The following is a 17,401-nucleotide window of genomic DNA, read 5'->3' on the forward strand; positions in this document are numbered from 1 at the left end:
GGCTGAAGTGTGTATGTCACTATTGACCGGAGGATTTTGGTTCTTTTTTTTAACTTCGTCAGAGAATAAACGGAGATCGCCCCCAAAGATATCCTGGCCTCGGCCAACTCATCAAACACAACGCACGCGAGACAACACCGGTTACAGGCTGCACAGTGGCTTTACGTAAGCCCTCGCACACGTTGAACAACCTGTGTATCCACAGAGAAACACAACACATACTTATATATACATGATAGATACACATGTACAGACTGTCTCACACATCCACATCCACATAAGAGAAGAGACACCATTGCATCCACAAGCACACACACACCCACACACAGGTACAGTGACAGTTATGGTAACCTCCTAACAGAACAAACAGACTTAACAAGCTGTGTCGGTATGGTAAATCCTGGGTGTGTACCCGCTCTAAGTTGTTTGGATGTAAGTGCCACGACACCTGTTTGTTACCAGTTTCATGAGCAGATTTCAAAAGCATGGGGATAAATGCATTTGTCTATCATGCAATGGTACTGCAAAGATGTAACTTAAATATTCTGATATCGCTACACAATGCCATCAGATTTACACGTGCATTTTGAAAACGACCCATCTCAGAGACCCTTTAAAGAGTCGGTCCCTTCTTTTATGTTTCAGTATCTCGGCAGAACCACAGTCTGGCCGAGGTTCTGATGACTTCAACTGAAAGTGCCATTTCGTTTGGGGTAAGTGGCGTCTGTATATTCTAAGCCTCGGACTCTTCGCTTCATTCAGTTCAACAACGTGACTGTCAGTGCTGAGCATTTCTGTGTCTGTGTGTGTCTGTGTGAGTATTGACATATATCAAGTTGAGTTTACCCGAGCAGCTGACCTCCCCCTATGCAGTGCTACATGGATACTGATCGACCGTATATCCTCCTCCTCTCTCTCTGTCAGTCTAACTTCCTTTCGCTCTTTCTCATACCACACACTTGCCTTACCCTTGGGGATGGCGTTGAGCGTTGCCATGGTTTCGTTGACGGCTTTGAGCAGGTCTTTGTTTTTGTCTCTGGCGGCTTTAACTCTGCCCTTCAGACCCGCCACACTGGCTGCATTCTCTATACACACACAAACACACGAAACAGGGGAAGTTACCGGTTGTAGTTTGCATCAAAGACAAGCATCTGTCCAACATCCTTCCTTGCTCTACTGAAACATGGAGGCAGATGGAGGTAGACAGACAATAAGAGAGAGAGAGAGAGAGAGAGAGAGAGAGAGAGAGAGAGAGAGAGAGGAACAGTGACAAAAATAGTTTCGGCTGATCCAAGGAAGGGCGGCAGACTACCACATGCCCCCTCCGATACATGTGGAGTCGCCAGCCGCTTCTTTTCACCTGACAGTGAGGAGTTTCACCAGGGGAGACGTAGCATGTGGGAGGATCAGGCTACTCCCCCCCAGTTCCCCCTCCCCCCCGAACAGGTGCCCCGACCAACAAAAGGAGGCGCTAGTGCAGCGACAAGGACACATACCCGCATCCAGCTTCCCACCCGCAGACACAGCCAATTGTGTCTGTAGGATGCCCGACCAAGCCGGAGGTAACACGGGGATTTGAACTGACGAGCCCCGTGTTGGTCGGCAACGGAAGAGACTGCCACGCCACCCAGACACCCAGTTTTTATCCACTTTAAAGGTGCTTTACTTACATTATTCTACTTGAAACCAGGTCTGTGTGGAATTTTCATTCAGCGATGTGAACAGCAGCAACAAATCGAAGTAAGACAAACATTTTCAAGCGGACCGACAGCAAACAAGACCAGGTTAAAACCTATGACATGGCCTGATGGCGACCACATTTAGAAATGGCTGTTCTGACTTGGATTCCGTGAACAGCAGTTGTACTGGAAAGTCTGGGCCTATCACCCCTTATAAGTGCACCTCAGCTACCACCAACTCTGAAGACGCTGACCATCTTCAGTCTGACTGCGTGTGGCCATTAGCGCTGCTGTCTGTGAACTGGACTTTCTTTTGCAATGAGGCATCTCAGTAGTGTCCACGGGCAGTGATATATTACGCTTGTTAGCATGCGAACCGCTGTGCTGATTCACGGCTAATGGGGCGCCCGGGTAGCGTGGCGGTCTACTCCATTGCCTACCAACATAGGGATCGCCGGTTTGAATCCCCGTGTTACCTCCGGCTTGGTCGCGCGCCCCTACAGATACAACTGGCCGTGTCTGGAAGCCGGATGTGGGTCTGTGTCCTGGTCACTGCACTAGCGCCTCCTCTGGTTGGTCGGGGCGCCTGTTCAGGGGGGAGGGGGAACTCGGGGGGAATAGTGTGATCCTCCCACGTGCTACATCCTCCTAGTGAAACTCCTCACTGTCAGGTGAAAAGAAGCGTCTGGTGACTCCACATGTTTTGGAGGAGGCATGTGGCAGCCATCCCCAAATCGGCAGAGGGGGTGGAGCAACAACCGGGACGGCTCGGAAGAGTGGGGTAATTGGCCGGGTACAATTGGGGAGAAAAGGGAAGGGGGAGAATTCACGGCTAATAGGGAAACTCCCACTTCCGTGTTTACCAGCGACATTGTTGGTCAGCCGATCAACCGAGTAACTTCAGTGATGTTGTTGGCCTTCGCTAGTTAGAACTCGGCCGTCAGACCAATGGCGAAACTCCATCAGTCACTCAGTCACTCACAGACAACTGCATGTGTAGGGCCGGCCCCGCTGTTGCGGTCCAGCCAAAAACACAACACTTTTGCTGTCTGCCATCTGTGAAAGCACCTCAGCAGGAACTGTTCTCTGAGATCACAGCGTTGTTCTTGTTTACTGAGGATTGTGAGTACGGGCCATGTCTTCAGGGGGCACAGGGACTCAAACAACAACCAAAACAACTCAACAACTCTTTGCGTGTTTGAACACAGATAGTTAGGATGGGGATATGGTGGGAGATGGGGATTGTGAGTTGTTTAGTTTCAATCAGAACCATGAAGCTAAACCTGCTATCATTTACTAGATAGATAGACAGACAGACACAGACAGACAGACAGACAGACAGACAGACAGACAGACAGACAGACAGACAGACAGACAGACAGACAGACAGACAGACAGACAGACAGACAGACAGACAGACAGACAGACAGACAGACAGACAGACAGACAGACAGACAGACAGACAGACAGACAGACAGACAGACAGACAGATAGATAGATAGATAGATAGATAGATAGATAGATAGATAGATAGATAGATAGATAGATAGATAGATAGATAGATAGATAGATAGATAGATTTCACCTTTGACATCATTTTGAAGTTGTTTAGCTTGATTTACTAGTCTGAAACTCTTCTGGAGGGAAGTTTTCGCTGCCTCCTTTAACGGGACTTCCGGACCAGAGGCCTACACACATTCACACACACACACACACACACACACACACACACAAAGACACAGAAACTAAAACATAACTGCAGAAAAAACAAAACCCACTCACAAATATAAAGATCATTTCACAAGGCCTTTCTGATCAGGGTCCTAAACATTATTCATTCTTTTTATAAGACAACCTCTGTGTGCAAAAAACAGTGTAGCACATTTCAACACCTTGCTCAAAGGCAGTTTAGTATTCATCAAGCCCTGAGGAGAGCACATTTTGCACACACACACACACACACACACACACACACACACACACACACACACACACACACACACACATACACATAGCTGTAGCTGCTATAATCATCATTTCTTGTTTTAAGATCCATCCATCCATTACCCAAACCGCTTAACCTGCTCTCAGGGTCGCCAGTCCATCACAGGGCACACACACACACACACACACACACACACACACACACACACACACACACACACACACACACACACACACACACACACACACACACACACACACACACACACACACACACACACACACACATACCTAGGGACAATTTAGTATGGCTGATTCACCTGACCTATATGTCTTTGGACTGTGGGAGGAAACCGGAGCACCGGAGGAAACCCACGCAGACACGGGGAGAACATGCAAACTCCACACAGAGAGCGACCCAGGACGACCCCCATGGTTGGACTACCCCGGGGCTCGAACCCAGGACCCTCTTGCTGTGAGGCGACCGCGCTAACCACTGTGCCACCGTGCCGCCCTTGTTTTAAGATAGAAGCACAGCTATTTTTCCATGCCACCTATTTTAATATTCTAAGTTAGCTTCAGTTTAATAATCAACCCCTCAAGTTCCCTTCAACTTAAGCTGCCTTAAATTTCTCTCTTTCACTCTCTCCCTCTCTTTCTCAGCCTCTCTCTAACCTCAGCCTAGGACTGCCTTAGGAAAAGACAGCTGGAAAAAAAGAACAAACGAGAGAAAATTTGGAAAAATGGGGGAAGAAAAGAGCAAGGGGGGGATATCCTTGACCAAACAAGGGGGAGAGATGCGAGAGAGAGAGAGAGAGAGAGAGAGAGAGAGAGAGAGAGAGAGAGAGAGAGAGAGAGGATGAAAACAAATGAAAGGGGGAAGAGAAAGGAAGAACAAAATAAACACTGGTAGAAAAGGGAAATATAAAGGACAGCAGAAGAGAAGACAAGAGAAGAAGTGAGGAGAGGACAGGTGAAGGGAGGAGAGGCGGGGGAAGGGAGGAAAGTACAGCGGAGGGGAGGAGAGGACAGGGAGGGCAGGAGAGGAAAGGAGGGCAGTGGAGAGAGGAGAGGAATGAATGAGAGAGGGAGGAGAGGTGGGGTTGGGGATATGAGAGGGACAGCAGTACTTTCATCTTTCAACCATGACTAATGAAGGCCGAGTGCTAACACACACACACACACACACACACGGAAATGCATGCGTGTTAGCATGCTGGTAAGTACTCAAAATTTCCTGATTCCATGACAGAGAACCAATATAGTGTGTGTGTGTGTGTGTGTGTGTGTGTGTGTGTGTGTGTGTGTGTGTGCGTGCGTGTGTCCTCTCACCAGTGCCAGGGCCTCGGTGGCTCTCTGCTTGGCCGTCTTTGCCTCTTTCTCTGCGGCGTCGATGTTGGCTTTTATGTTGCTGTAGGCCTTGAAGGCTGCCGTGGCGTTGAACGACAGGTTCTTCGCCTCGGCTAAAATACTAAGAGGGGAGGGAGAGTGGAGGGAATGGGAGTGGAGGAGGAGGAGGAGCAGGAAAAGAGATCAAGTGAGAGGAAGATGACGGAGAAAAGCAGGTGAGATGCGGGTGGGGGCGAGATGAGGAAAAGGAGGAAGAGGAAGGGAGGGAAGTGAAGGGTGAGGGGGAACGACAATCTCACATCGACTGCTCCAGTCCTTTTTGTTCCACAGCGCGCTCCATCAGCAGCATCACCAAGAGAAATGACTGGAGGGTACCAACGCTGAAGAACCCTCAGCCGTACACTCAGTCTGAACATAATGATGAACTTTGAACTGTGACGTTGTCACGAGCCGTGTTGACAGGTCAACAACAAGAGTGCTCAACAGACCCAAAGCTCTGGAAAGGTGTCGCTATATCTGTGCATGTTTGTTTGGATGTGCATGGATGTACGTGTGTGTGCGTGCATGCATGCGCGGGTGTGCACATTTGTGTATGTGTGTGTACGTGTGCGTTTGTCTGCTTACTTGTCCAGAATGCTAGCAGATTCGTTGAGCTGTTGGGCGTGGTCTTCTGCATCCCGCACGTGACTGGCCAGACTTCCATCACTCAAGCCACTGGTGAGGTGGCTTACTTTATCGTCCAGCTGATCGTGGAGAGGACCTAGCTCTCTGTCCATTTCTTCCAAATCCTACAGGCAGAGACGGCATAATGAGGCTTCAGTTGCTGATCAATCAATCAATCGATCAATCAATCAATCGACCAATCAATCAATCAATGTAACAAGCATGAATGAGTGGACTTGCTAGCCCTTGGCTAACGGGTCGGACCCTTCAGTCAACTGGTTAGCACAGTCGCCGTGGTGCGGGAGACCCGGGTTCGCGTCCCAGGTGCGGCGCTTCCCAGCTGCCCCCTGAATTTGCTACATTGTTATCAGAAGCGGGATGGTGAAACTGAGAGACCATCAGAAGTGTGTGAGCCCAGAGGCGTGAGGGAGCTGATATGCTGAAGCATGGAGACACAATTCCCGAAGCGGGGGGGGGGGGGGGGTAGTGTAACGACCACGGATGACAAGACTCGCTAGCCAGTTGGCTAACGGGTCGGACCCTTTAGTTGACTGGTTAACGCAGTCGCCCGTGGTGCAGGAGTCCCGGGTTCGCGTCCTGACTGCGGCGGTTCCCAGCTGCCCCCCGAATTCACTATATGTATATATATATGTATATGTATATATATATGTGTGTGTGTGTGTGTGTGTGTGTGTGTATATATATATATATATATATATATATATATATACACTACCGTTCAAAAGTTTGGGATCACCCAAACAATTTCATGTTTTCCATGAAAAGTCACACTTATTCACCACCATATGTTGTGAAATGAATAGAAAATAGAGTCAAGACATTGACAAGGTTAGAAATAATGATTTGTATTTGAAATAAGATTTTTTTTACATCAAACTTTGCTTTCGTCAAAGAATCCTCCATTTGCAGCAATTACAGCATTGCAGACCTTTGGCATTCTAGCTGTTAATTTGTTGAGGTAATCTGGAGAAATTGCACCCCGCGCTTCCAGAAGCAGCTCCCACAAGTTGGATTGGTTGGATGGGCACTTCTTTGAGCAGATTGAGTTTCTGGAGCATCACATTTGTGGGGTCAATTAAACGCTCAAAATGGCCAGAAAAAGAGAACTTTCATCTGAAACTCGACAGTCTATTCTTGTTCTTAGAAATGAAGGCTATTCCATGCGAGAAATTGCTAAGAAATTGAAGATTTCCTACACCGGTGTGTACTACTCCCTTCAGAGGACAGCACAAACAGGCTCTAACAGGTACTATTTAATGAAGATGCCAGTTGGGGACCTGTGAGGCGTCTGTTTCTCAAACTAGAGACTCTAATGTACTTATCTTCTTGCTCAGTTGTGCAACGCGGCCTCCCACTTCTTTTTCTACTCTGGTTAGAGCCTGTTTGTCCTGTCCTCTGAAGGGAGTAGTACACACCGGTGTAGGAAATCTTCAATTTCTTAGCAATTTCTCGCATGGAATAGCCTTCATTTCTAAGAACAAGAATAGACTGTCGAGTTTCAGATGAAAGTTCTCTTTTTCAGGCCATTTTGAGCGTTTAATTGACCCCACAAATGTGATGCTCCAGAAACTCAATCTGCTCAAAGAAGTGCCCATCCAACCAATCCAACTTGTGGGAGCTGCTTCTGGAAGCGTGGGGTGCAATTTCTCCAGATTACCTCAACAAATTAACAGCTAGAATGCCAAAGGTCTGCAATGCTGTAATTGCTGCAAATGGAGGATTCTTTGACGAAAGCAAAGTTTGATGTAAAAAAAATCTTATTTCAAATACAAATCATTATTTCTAACCTTGTCAATGTCTTGACTCTATTTTCTATTCATTTCACAACATATGGTGGTGAATAAGTGTGACTTTTCATGGAAAACACAAAATTGTTTGGGTGATCCCAAACTTTTGAACGGTAGTGTATATATATACACTGCTCAAAAAAATAAAGGGAACACATAAGCAATGCAATGTAGTCCAAGTCAATCACACTTTTGAGATATCAACCTGTCCAGGTAGGAAGCAACACTGATTTGTGACTCAATTTCACCTGTTGGTAAATTGTCTAATTTCCACCAGGTGGAAATTAGACAATTTGCAAGACAACCCCTATAAAAGGAATGGATATGCAGGTGGTGGCCACAGACCATTTGCCTGTCCTCATCTTTTCTGGCCGATCTTTGGTTAGTTTTTCATTTTGCTAGTGCCCTCACCACTAGAGGTGGCATGAGGCGGTATCTGCAACCTACAGAAGTTGCTCAGGTAGTGCAGCTCATCCAGGATGGCACATCAATGCGTGCTGTGGCAAGAAGATTTGATGTGTCTCCCAGCACAGTGTCCAGAGCATGGAGGAGGTACCAGGAGACAGGCCAGTACACCAGGAGACGTGGAGGGGGCCGCAGGAGGACAACAACCCCGCAGCAGGACCGCTATCTGGTCCTTTGTGCAAGGAGGAACAGGAGGAGCACTGCCGGAGCCCTACAAAACGACCTTCAACAGGCCACTAATGTGCAGGTTTCTGCTCAAACAGTGAGAAACAGAATGCATGAGGATGGTATGAGGGCCCGACGTCCACAATTGGGGCCTGTGCTCACAGCCCAACACCGTGCAGCCCGATTGACCTTTGCCAGAGAACATCTTGGTTGGCAGATTCGCCATTGGCACCCTGTGCTCTTCACAGATGAGAGCAGGTTCACACTGAACACATGTGACAGACGTGAGAGAGTCTGGAGACGCTGTGGAAAACGTTCTGCTGCCTGCAACATCCTCCAGCATGACCGGTTTGGCGGTGGGTCAGTGATGGTCTGGGGAGGCATATCCTTGGAGGGCCACACAGACCTCTACGTGCTAGCCAGAGGTACCATGACTGCCATTAGGTACCGGGATGAGATCCTCAGACCCATTGTCAGACCATATGCTGGTGCAGTGGGCCCTGGGTTCCTGCTCATGCATGACAATGCTCGTCCTCATGTGGCCAGAGTGTGTCAGCAGTTCCTGTATGTCGAGGGCATTGATGCTATGGACCGGCCTGCACGTTCCCCAGACCTGAATCCAATCGAGCACCTCTGGGACATCATGTCTCGTACCATCCGCCAACGCGATGTCGCACCACAGACTGTCCAGGAGTTGACCGATGCCCTGATCCAGGTCTGGGAGGAGATCCCTCAGGAGACCATCCGTCGTCTCATCAGGAGCATGCCCAGACGTTGTAGGGAGTGCATACAGGCACGTGGAGGCCACACACACTACTGAGCCTCATTTTGAATCGTCTTGAAGAATTTCCACAGAAGTTGGATCAGCCTATGTTCTCATTTTCCACTTTGATTTTGAGTATGATTCTGAATCCAGACCTTAATGGGCTAATGATTTTGATTTCCATTGATCATTCTTAGGTTATTTTGCTCTAAACACATTCCTCTGTCTAATAAATAAAGATTTTCAGCTGAAATATTTCATTCATCGAGGTCTATATTGTGTTTTTAGGTGTTCCCTTTATTTTTTTGAGCAGTATATATACATACACACACACACACACACACACACACACACACATATATATATATATATATATATATATATATATATATAAAATCCACATCAAACAGATTGATTGAATCTTTTGAATAATGCCGGTGACACACTGGAAGTCTTAAAATGTAAAACAAATTAAAAAAAACGTTGCATTGCAAACATCCCCCACACCTTTTGTGAATCCTGCTAAAGTAACAGACAAGACATGTATGACCTATCACACACTTAAGGATATAACTGTGATTATCCAGCGGACTCCTGATACACCAGACCGGGTCAAGGCCTCTGGTCTTTGAGAAGTTTTCAAGATGTACTATAACACTAAACAAAACCACAATGGGGACAAACAACCACAAAGCTTGCTTGGCTGGAACATGAATGAATGTGAATTAATGAACATACAAGCAAACAAACAAACAAATACATAAAATAATTTCGAAGAAGGTTGAATCAGTTCATCTGGATACAATGTTTACTGACAGATACATTTCATCACTCGACTTAGTGACATCTTCAGTCTTCATCTTCAGACGGAAGATGTCACTTAGTTGAGTGGTGAAATGTATCTATCAATAAACATTGTATCCAGATGAAGTGATTCAACCTGCTTTGATTTTCTTACCTGTATTACTGAGCATGCATCAAGACAAATAAAAGCATTGATATCCCATTAAGAACTGAAGGGTCTATCTGAGTTCAAGAAAAGGGGCAGAAATGTGGTGCCCCTAATACAAACAGGGGAAAGGACCTGCCTAAGATTTCAAAATACACTTGTTTCTTTTTCCTCCTCCCCATGCCTCCTCCGATACATGTGGAGTCGCCAGCTGCTTCTTTTCACCTGACAGTGAGGAGTTTCATCAGGGGGACATAGCGCTTGGGAGAATCATTCTATTCCCCCCAGTTCCCCCTTCCCCGCCGAACAGGTGCCCCCGACTGACCAGAGGAGGCGCTAGTGCAGTGACCAGGACACATACCCACATCCGGCTTCCTACCCGCAGACATGGCCAATTGTGTCTGTAGGGACACCTGATCAAGCTGGAGGTAACACGGGGATTCGAACCAGTGATCCCCATGTTGGTAGGCAATGGAATAGACCATTATGCTACCCTGACGCCAAAATACAATTGCTTTAACTCAGTATTCAACAAGTGTTAAAAATGTCCCTTTTCCCCCCTCCTTTAGGCAGCAAGACACCAACAGCGAACCAGCACCATCCAGAATAGAGAGGAGCAGACGTAGATCTGAAAGAGCTCCTGGCAGCTGTTTCAGCTGTGTCTCTGTTACCTCAATCTCCTTGTTGATTTGGTCAGAAAGCTGGTTCGCCTCAGCCAGTGATTGTTCTCCCTCTCCGAGGACCTCCTGGGCTCCCTGTTTCACCCCCATGACTGCAGAACGTTTTCTCTGCACGACAGCAACACAGAGAGGGTGTGAAACAATCTGTGTGTATGTGCATGTGTGCGTATGTGTATGTGTGTATGTGCATGTGTGTATGTGCATATGTGTGTATGTGCGTGTGTGTATATGTGCATGACAGGGTTAGTGCTCTGTAAGCCCTCGTATAATATCATATTGAACACGGTCCCTTTAACAACAGCAGAGTTATCATGATGTCTCTCTGGGGAGGTAACACACATTTCCAGCAGGCACGTATCTACAAGGATATTTAACAGAACCAACGTCTACATGTCTACATATGTATGCCTCCTGCAGTAAACTTCCTTGATGGGACCAAACCTCCTCACTTCACAAGCTTTTAGTCCTGTCTAACTGTAAATCATAGTTTAACAAATTATGGAAAGACAGTTTTTTGTATGTCAGACTGAGATGGATTTATAATGAGAGACAGCAGAGCTGAAAAGACCAAACAGGCTTTTGGTTTTAGGGTTAGAAATCTAACGGTTGAACAGTGTCTGACAGTATCAAAGGTATGAAATACTTTAGTACTGTGAGTATTTCTTGTATGTGCCAGTACGTGTGTGTGTGTGTTTGTCCTTTGTGTGGAATGTGTGTGTAAATACAGGGGCACTTCACAATATTCTTACCTCCAGTGCAGTGAGGTTAGCCTGGTTTTGGGCAGCCAGTAATTCGGTCTCCCCGGTCTTCCCTTGGGCAGTATTCAGTAAATCCAGGGCCTCCTGGAGCTTCCCCTGGTGGTCCGACAGCTTGCCTGAGACCTAGAGGAGCACATTATAAATTATGATTTTATATTCACACTGATTCCATTTCAGTAATTTTAAGATAGAACAGAACAGCTCTGTGACCTTGAGCTGGATTAGGTGGGAAAAAGTAATGTAATATAATATAATGTAATTTAAGTATGTATGTATTACGGGTGGGACGATACTGGATCGAATTCTGAATGGTTCGATACGGTCCTCATGGTTTGAGACGCTCCCCATTTTGTGAGATCGTGTGTTATTATTAACACTGGAACGACCGGGATTTCACCCCTACCTAAAACAGCCATGGGCGGTCAAAATGACCTCCGGTTTTTAAACCCTATGTTCTGTCAAGATAAATACTCAGCTGATACAGGGCGACTGCGCTAACCAGTCGACTAAAGGGTCTGGCCCGTTAGCCGACGGGCTAGCGAGTCTACACAGCCATGATCGTTACAATACTATTTTTCAAACAATTTAAAATGGCCGCTGTCCAACGCCTGTAAATACTGCGACGCCTCGGTGGTAGTCCTGCTGCGTCTGAAACGGCGGCTGTACCCAGACATGTTGGAAATAATACCTGGAAAACACAACGGAAAACACACACTGCTAATCTAACAAACGCAACAAGGCCTATAAAACGCGAAATGTAAAAAAAAAGAACTGAACGCTGTGAAGGAAATGACGTGACCAACACACGTCATAAACAGTGACACGACGCACAAATTACACGCAGTCATTTTGACTGCTCATGGTCGTTTGGGGTAGATCTAATATAACTTTTTTTTGTGTGCAATTGATCTAAAACTAATTTTAACGCAACTATGTGCAATTTTAGGAGCATTCAGGGAGCAGCAGGTCTGTATCTCCCCCCCCCCACAAAGTTGTTAAACTTTGAAAATCCAAAACGGTCAAAATGACCGCCTTGGTCGTTCTAGTAGTTTCTAACGTTTAAAGTTTTAAAGTAAAGCAATGGTGTTACACAACAAGAAAAGATGGCACAACATTTTGTGAGAACTTTTGCACTTGCATTACATTTGAATACGTGCCTTGATAAAGCCAAAATGTTGGGCCTGATTCTTAGAATAAATGAAAAATAGAGAACTGTATTGTACTGAATCGAAACCGTGAGCCCTGAATAATGAGACGTATCGAACCGTGAGATCTGTGAATCGTCCCACCCCTAGTATGTATGTATGTATGTATGTATGGATGGATGGATGGAACAGAATTTAATAGTGTATGAGCTATAATCTCCCTTATTTCATCATCTATAAGTGTTGTTTTACTTGAAGTGCTTCCGTTACCTCTGCTTTCAGGTCCTCTGTGGCCTGGTGCGGGTCTCCAAACAACCTCTTCACTTTCTGTAACAACTCCTCTGCTAAACTAAAGAAAGGAGAGGAGACAGGAGAGAAGGACAGTTATAATTACACTTTGCCAATTTGACTCTGAGTTTTAGTCAGCGTAGCTTATAGAATGTCACAGCTTACAATGTATGACAAGCAGAGCGAGCCCATAGGTGAGAGTGGAACAGTGTAAATCTGCTTAGCGCACGGCAACAGGTGCAACGGACAGCAACACAACGCTAAGAACTAGAAAAAGGAAAGTGGATTTGCTTTGGAGAAGAACAGAAAAGAGAAGAATAGAGGAGGAAAGAACATTTTCTTCTCCACGGGGGGGGAGGAGGAAAGAAAATGTGAAAGACGAAGGAGGTTAAGAGAAAAGGAAAGGGAGTGAGGGAGAGGAAAAAAAGGGGGAGATTAGTTATTGTAATGCCTCAGCTGGTTTGAGAGAAATAATCATTCTATAAGAGGGAATGTTGGAATATTGGAATGAAATGGCTGATTTTCTTCTATTGACCCCTGAGGCAAAGTTAGATTAAACTAGCGGTATAAAACATGTGTACGAGTTTACATGGTGTGTGTGTGTGTGTGTGTGTGTGTGTGTGTGTGTGTGTGTGTGTGTGTGTGTGTGCACGTGTCTGGCCATGTGTGGTACAGAGAATGTGTGTCTGTGTGCGCATGGGCCCATTTTCACTGGGGGTGTAAAATGGTAAAAGCACTGTGGAAAAATCAACCTAGTAAAATGGACACGTCACCTCAATGTGCCGCTGACCTTACCTTGGGTGAAAGATGCTTCATGTTTATTATGAATTTAGTGAAAATGCTTTGTTTTAAATCTAGATTAACAAACATTTACTGACTGGCTTTTCAAAATGTGGAAAGAACACTACGAGGAGCTCCTGAACCTGGCTAACACATCCCCGGTGGAGGAGGTAGAGTCTGAAGACTCGGGGGAAGCCCCACCCATATCCCTGGCAGAGGTCTCTGAGGTAGTTAAGAGGCTCCTCAGTGGTAAGGCGCCAGGTGTGGATGAGATTCGCCCTGAAATGCTGAAGGCTCTGGACATTGTTGGGCTGTCTTGGCTGACACGCCTCTTCAGTGTTGCGTGGAGGTCGGTGACAGTACCTGTGGAGTGGCAGACTGGGGTGGTGAGTCTCATATTTAAAAAAGGGGACTGGAGGGTGTGCTCCAATTAACAGGGCATTACATTGCTCAGCCTCCCTGGGAAAGTCTACTCGACTTTGTCTACCCGATTGTCTACCCGATTGTCGAACCTCAGATCCAGGAGGAACAATGCGGATTCCGTCCTGGCCGTGGAAAGATGGGCCAACTCTTTACCCTTGCGGAAGTGCTGAGGGAGGCATGGGAGTTTGACCAGCCAGTCTACATGTGGTTTGTGGACTTGGAGAAGGCTTACGACCATGTACCGCTGGGCACTCTGTGGCGGATACTGCAGGAGTATGGGGTACCGGGGCAGTTGCTACAAGCCATCTGGTCCTTGTTTATCCAAAGTGAGAGTTGTGTCCGTATTCTTGGCATAAAGTCAAACACGTTTTTGGTGGGTGTCGGACTCCACCAAGGTTGTCCCTTGTCCCCGATTCTGTTTGTGATATTCATGGACAGGATCTCAAGGCGCAGCCAAGGTGAGGACTGTGTCCATTTTGGGAACCTCAGAATTGCATCTCTGCTTTTCGCAGATGATGTGGTTTCGTTGGCTTCAACAGAACATGACCTCCAGCGTGCACTGGGGCGGTTTGCAGCTGAGTGTGAAATGACCGGGATGAGAGTCAGCACTTCCTAGTCTGAGGCCATGATTCTCTACCGGAAAATGGTGGATTGCTCCCTCTGGGTTGGGGATGAGTTGATGTCTCAAGTGAAGGAGTTCATGTATCTCGGGGTCTTGTTCATGAGTGAGGGTGGCATGGAACGGGAGATAGACAGGCAGATTGGTGCAGCATCAGCAGTAATGCGGACGTTGTACTGGACTGTTTTGGTGAAGAGGGAGCTGAGCCGGAAGGCAAAGCTCTCAATTTACCAGTCAATCTTCATTGCAACCCTCACCTATGGTCATGAGCTTTGGGTAGTGACCGAAAGGGTGAGCTCACAGATACAAGCGGCTGAAATTAGTTTCCTCTGTAGGATGTCTGGGCTCAGCCTTAGAGATAGAGTGAGGAGCTCAGACTTCCGGAGAGAGCTCGGAGTAGAGCCGCTGCTCCTTCGTGTCAAAAGGAGCCACTTGAGGTGGTTCAGGCATCTGATTAGGATGTCTCCCGGGCGCCTTCCTTTGGAGGTTTTCCGAACACATGCAACTGGGAGGAGACCCAAGGGTTGACCCAGAACTAGCTGGAGGGACTACATGTCCAATCTGGCCTGGGAATGCCTTGAGATCCCCCAGGTGGAGCTGGAGGGCGTTGCTGGGGAGAGGGACATCTTGAGTGCCCTACTTAGCTTGCTGCCACCGCGACCTGACCCCGGAGAAGTGGCTGACGATGAGATGAGATGAGATGAGATGAGATGAGATGAGATGAGATGGGACTTTTCAAAATGCTCATTTAGATTTTACAGTATCTCCAACCAAGGCTTAGTTTATTGTGTATTCACATCAATGAATTGATGTGAATTTAAAAAAAAAAGAAAAAGATCTCGGTTCACCAGTTGCTCAGAGAAGACAAACACAGATAGCTTTGGCTATGCAAGACAAAATATTTAATCTATTATCTCTAACTACATAAACTCAGAAGGCAGGTGACTATATTAACAGTTTCACTTAGCTAGCGTCGGTGAGGATGCCCTCTCACCTCCAGTACTGTTTAGATTCCTCAGGGTATGGATTCAACAAGGTGCTAGAAAAAAATTCATCAGGCATCTTCATCAATACAAACTCAACCTCATCACACATTTTGTGAGGATATTTTCGGCAGAATATTCATGCTACTAGCTGCTTCTCTTTCCACCGCACCCCATAGGTGCTATATTAGGTTGGGATGTGGTGACTGGGCAAGCCACTGGCCTAAACTAAAGACCTTGTCATGTACCTCAGACCCTCTTGAAGTGATGGCTGCTTTGTAAAATGGCGTAGAATGCTGCTGGAAAATCCCATTAAAAAGGGTAGGCTGGGGCGATGAAGTTGTTCAGCTGATAAGCAACAATGTTAAGGTACACTGTGATGCTCAAATGAAGTTCAGCTGCTACTATGGGGTTTACTGTGTGTCCAAAATCAGTCCCCACATTATTACATCACCACCATCGTCCTGTAACATTGATATGAGGCAGAATGATTCTCTCAATTGGATCACCACCTTTTTTATTATGCTATTATTATGCTTCTGTACCTTATCCATTTTAAAGTTGGATATGCTGTTCCTTTCACACGCAGCTGTTGAACTAGCTGTTATTTGCATAGTCATGACCTGCCTATTAGCTTGAATTAGTCTTGCAATCTTTTGATTTCTCGCATCAGTGAGGTATTTTCCTACTCGGCAGTTCCACTGAACAGCTATTTTATGTCAATTCTAGAATTTACTTGGAACTCTACACACTGTAGGCCACGTTAATCCCAGGAACATAGATAACTTTCTGTGAGATGATAAAAGTGGCACATTACAAAAGCATAAATCACACCCCATTCAAATTCATGGACCATGGAAGAGTTTGCCCATTCCAAGGTTTCATCAAACAGTAAGCAACCCTCTCGACCCCGTCTGTGTGAGTCCCACCCATAGGTCTAGGCTGTCTGTAAGTGCAAGCTCTTTCAATGAAATGGGGAGTTGTGCCTAATGAAGGTGGGCCACTGAGGAGATATCGGCTTTCTCCGTTTTGCTGAAGTGCCTCTTTAACATGTATTAATGCCTCCATATTTCTGCGCAGCAACTTTTGCATCCCCTTGCAGAGAGGTCAGTAAAATAGTCAACAGCTCATTTCTGTCAGAGTGAGGCAGACTGACGAGTCACTCAAAGGGGGGAAGCAATTACTGCCTTTTCTTTCGAGCCCCCTTTCTTTCTCCGTACCCCTCCTCCCCGTGTGTCATTCTCGGCCTCTTCGGCTCCTTTCCTTCACATTTTCTGCCTTTCTTATGCTCCCTCCCTCCCTCCCCCCACAGCTATAGTTTTAATTAACTCATCGACCTCGTCAATATTTACTGCTGAGAGAGACAAGAGAGAGTAAGAGAGGGAAATACGGTGTTGGCAGGGGTTTAGAGAAAGTACATTGCTAATTCCATCAAATACCATGAAAGAGAGGAATAGAGGGTGAAAGACCAAAGGAGAAGTGAGACCGAGAAAGAGACCGAGAAAGGCAGAAAGACAGAAAGACTTCCTATCGACAGAGAGCAATGGCTGGAGATGTGCCAAACAACTGCCTGTGCCATTTATCCCCGATCCCTTGTATTAGGCTCAAAGACAGGATCAAACATGCCGAGACAAAGACAGAGAGACAAAGAAGTTATTTTCATCAGCTCCCAAGGCGAGGCATGTGTCTGCATGTAGGATTAACGGTGTTTTCACTGGGTGTCCGTTTAAGCCTTCCAAGTGAAATCGATTAGTCGGTATTGTTGTTTATGTGTGAACACTCATGTCAAACTCAAACCCTTATGAGAGGAACTGAGCTCAGACCCACGCAGGAAGTGGTCTGAGAACGGCTGCTTTTTGAGATCGCTTTATGGGCCGGTTGGTCTGCATACTGAGAACACAAAGACGGCTTTATTCCTTTCACGTTTTGTTCCGTGCTT

General features: G+C 46.4%; 1 protein-coding gene across 1 annotated transcript in view; it reads right to left on the reverse strand.

The window, feature by feature from the left end:
- Positions 1–17,401, reverse strand: part of lama2 (laminin, alpha 2) — a 334,247-nt gene that overhangs the window by 44,725 nt on the left and 272,121 nt on the right. The window contains exons 41-47 of the mRNA XM_056294135.1: positions 12,640–12,718; positions 11,216–11,347; positions 10,458–10,574; positions 5,598–5,761; positions 4,956–5,094; positions 3,265–3,367; positions 969–1,085 (exon numbers count right to left, since the gene is read on the reverse strand). Of these exons, the coding sequence (XP_056150110.1) occupies positions 969–1,085; positions 3,265–3,367; positions 4,956–5,094; positions 5,598–5,761; positions 10,458–10,574; positions 11,216–11,347; positions 12,640–12,718 (851 nt within the window). The remainder of the gene's footprint in view (positions 1–968; positions 1,086–3,264; positions 3,368–4,955; positions 5,095–5,597; positions 5,762–10,457; positions 10,575–11,215; positions 11,348–12,639; positions 12,719–17,401) is intronic.

The sequence above is a fragment of the Lampris incognitus genome, chromosome 15, assembly GCF_029633865.1.
Source record: "Lampris incognitus isolate fLamInc1 chromosome 15, fLamInc1.hap2, whole genome shotgun sequence".
NCBI lineage: Eukaryota > Metazoa > Chordata > Actinopteri > Lampriformes > Lampridae > Lampris > Lampris incognitus.